At 41.4% G+C, this 3,387-nt stretch overlaps 1 protein-coding gene across 1 annotated transcript in view; it reads right to left on the minus strand.

Annotated features, from left to right (window-relative positions):
* The window catches only part of LOC124029278 (UPF0462 protein C4orf33 homolog), a 6,082-nt gene extending 2,701 nt beyond the window's left edge, over window positions 1-3,381 (minus strand). Inside the window, exons 1-3 of the mRNA XM_046341046.1 lie at window positions 3,327-3,381; window positions 3,188-3,239; window positions 2,358-2,557 (exon numbers count right to left, since the gene is read on the minus strand). Of these exons, the coding sequence (XP_046197002.1) occupies window positions 2,358-2,557; window positions 3,188-3,190 (203 nt within the window). The 5' untranslated portion in view covers window positions 3,191-3,239; window positions 3,327-3,381. The remainder of the gene's footprint in view (window positions 1-2,357; window positions 2,558-3,187; window positions 3,240-3,326) is intronic.
* Between the last annotated feature and the right edge of the window lie 6 nt (window positions 3,382-3,387).

Below are 3,387 nucleotides of genomic sequence, written 5' to 3' on the forward strand. Positions count from 1 at the left end.
CTTTTCTACAGACAGACATGGACCCTCCTTTTCTATAGACAGACATGAACCCTCCTTTTCTACAGACAGACATGAACCCTCCTTTTCTACAGACAGACATGGACCCTCCTTTTCTACAGACAGACATGAACCCTCCTTTTCTATAGACAGACATGGACCCTCCTTTTCTATAGACAGACATGAACCCTCCTTTTCTACAGACAGACATGAACCCTCCTTTTCTATAGACAGACATGGACCCTCCTTTTCTACAGACAGACATGAACCCTCCTTTTCTACAGACAGACATGAACCCTCCTTTTCTACAGACAGACATGAACCCTCCTTTTCTACAGACAGACATGAACCCTCCTTTTCTACAGACAGACATGAACCCTCCTTTTCTACAGACAGACATGAACCCTCCTTTTCTACAGACAGACATGAACCCTCCTTTTCTACAGACAGACATGAACTCTCTTTTTCTATAGACAGACATGAACCCTCCTTTTCTATAGACAGACATGGACCCTCCTTTTCTATAGACAGTATCTACAGTGACTCGAGTCCTCTGACAAAGACAGACATGTCATTTATATTTATGTACAGTAGTTAGAGAGTCTTCTGACTCAAACTGCGGCTCTGCATCGAAGCGGACGTTGTGGCCCTAAACATATCATTGATCAATGTTGTAGCAACATTTTGCTCATGGCTAACGAGTCATTAGCAACACTTTCACAGTACATTACATTTATTCAACCAAAAAAGGCAAGCCGCCATAATCATCTCACTGATCAGATGGATCAACACTGTAGGCCTCAATACCATTACTGATCAGTATTTAAAGGGTCAACACTGTAGGCCTCAATACCATTACTGATCAGTATTTAAAGGGTCAACACTGTAGGCCTCAATACCATTACTGATCAGTATTTAAAGGGTCAACACTGTAGGCCTCAATACCATTACTGATCAGTATTTAAAGGGTCAACACTGTAGGCCTCAATACCATTACTGATCAGTATTTAAAGGGTCAACACTGTAGGCCTCAATACCATTACTGATCAGTATTTAAAGGGTCAACACTGTAGGCCTCAATACCATTACTGATCAGTATTTAAAGGGTCAACACTGTAGGCCTCAATACCATTACTGATCAGTATTTAAAGGGTCAACACTGTAGACCTCAATACCATTACTGATCAGTATTTAAAGGGTCAACACTGTAGGCCTCAATACCATTACTGATCAGTGTTTAAAGGGTCAACACTGTAGGCCTCAATACCATTACTGATCAGTATTTAAAGGGTCAACACTGTAGGCCTCAATACCATTACTGATCAGTATTTAAAGGGTCAACACTGTAGGCCTCAATACCATTACTGATCAGTATTTAAAGGGTCAACACTGTAGGCCTCAATACCATTACTGATCAGTATTTAAAGGGTCAACACTGTAGGCCTCAATACCATTACTGATCAGTATTTAAAGGGTCAGTAGGCCTCAACACTGTATTAGGCCTCAATACCATTACTGATCAGTATTTAAAGGGTCAACACTGTAGGCCTCAATACCATTACTGATCAGTATTTAAAGGGTCAACACTGTAGGCCTCAATACCATTACTGATCAGTATTTAAAGGGTCAACACTGTAGGCCTCAATACCATTACTGATCAGTATTTAAAGGGTCAACACTGTAGGCCTCAATACCATTACTGATCAGTATTTAAAGGGTCAACACTGTAGGCCTCAATACCATTACTGATCAGTATTTAAAGGGTCAACACTGTAGGCCTCAATACCATTACTGATCAGTATTTAAAGGGTCAACACTGTAGGCCTCAATACCATTACTGATCAGTATTTAAAGGGTCAACACTGTAGGCCTCAATACCATTACTGATCAGTATTTAAAGGGTCAACACTGTAGGTTAGTATTGTGGAGTAACTACAATGTTATTGATCCATCCTCAGTTTTCTCCTATCACAGCCATTGAACTCTGTAACTGTTTTTAAAGTCACTATTGGCCTTATGGGGAAATCCCTGAGCAGTTTCCTTCCTCTCGGGCAACTGAGTAAAAAAATAAAACATAAATAAAAATACATAATTCCACTTTGACATGATGGGGTATTCTGTGTAGGCCAGTGACAAATTATTTTTTGTAATCAAATCAAATGTATTTACATAGCCCTTCGCACATCAGCTGATATCTCAAAGTGCTGTACAGAAACCCAGCCTAAAACCCCAAACAGCAAGCAATGCAGGTGTAGAAGCACGGCAAGCATTTAATCCATTTTACATTCAGGCTGTAACAACAACACAATGTGGAAAACGTCGGTCTGTAAATACTTTCTGAAGGCAATAAACAGACTCACAAGTTGGGCTTCTGTCCCTCCACTAGGTCAGCCTGGGGGACGGGGTAGAGGGACTCGTAGGTACGCCCCGCCCCGGACCCGTGGATGGCGTACGAGTTCATCTTGTTCACGTTAGGGGGGAAGTAGCACCAGGGAAGAAGAGCCTCACCCTCCCACCTGTTTCCTGTGATGGTTGCCGTGAACGACAGAGGCAGTTGTTGCTGGAAACAAAAACAAAATATTGGTTTAAAACCAAACTGATGACTGTATCTGTTGGACCCTTAGATTACTGTTAGGGTGAGTGACGAAATACAGGTCTGTGTGAATATAACTAGATGAAATATATTGGGGCAGAACTAAATATTCATAAGATATGAGTGTAATACATTGTACTGTTCCATTGTTCATTCATTCATGCATTAATTCATTAATTAATCCATTCAATCATCCATTCATCCATCCATTCACTCATTCATCCATCCATTCATCCATTCAATCATTCATCCATCCATTCACTCATCCATCCATCCATCCATTCAGTCATTCATCCATCCATTCACTCATCCATCCATCCATCCATTCAGTCATTCATCCATCCATTCACTCATCCATTCATCCATTCAGTCATTCATCCATCCATCCATCCATCCATTCAATCATTCATCCATCCATCCATCCATTCAATCATTCATCCATCCAGTCATTCATTCATCCATCCAGTCATTCATTCATCCATCCAGGCATTCATCCATCCAGTCCCATCCATTCAGTCATTCATCCATTCATCCATCCAGGCATTCATCCATCCAGTCCCATCCATTCATAGGGAGGATGTGAGGGTGTTCACGTACCATGAATGCGTGACCTCTTCCAGAGAGCAGTAACACCAAGTGTTGTCCATGTCTGCAACAGAAGAGCAATAATCAGTATAGTGCTACTGGAGAACCATCAATCAGACCATCAACGCCTTTAGAGAACGGCTCTACTTACGGACACACTTCCACCTCTAGATAGTTCACAGTAGTACTGTCCAGAAAGAACGCCTCAACCA

Source organism: Oncorhynchus gorbuscha, unplaced genomic scaffold (genome assembly GCF_021184085.1).
Source record: "Oncorhynchus gorbuscha isolate QuinsamMale2020 ecotype Even-year unplaced genomic scaffold, OgorEven_v1.0 Un_scaffold_5969, whole genome shotgun sequence".
Taxonomy (NCBI): Eukaryota; Metazoa; Chordata; class Actinopteri; order Salmoniformes; family Salmonidae; genus Oncorhynchus; species Oncorhynchus gorbuscha.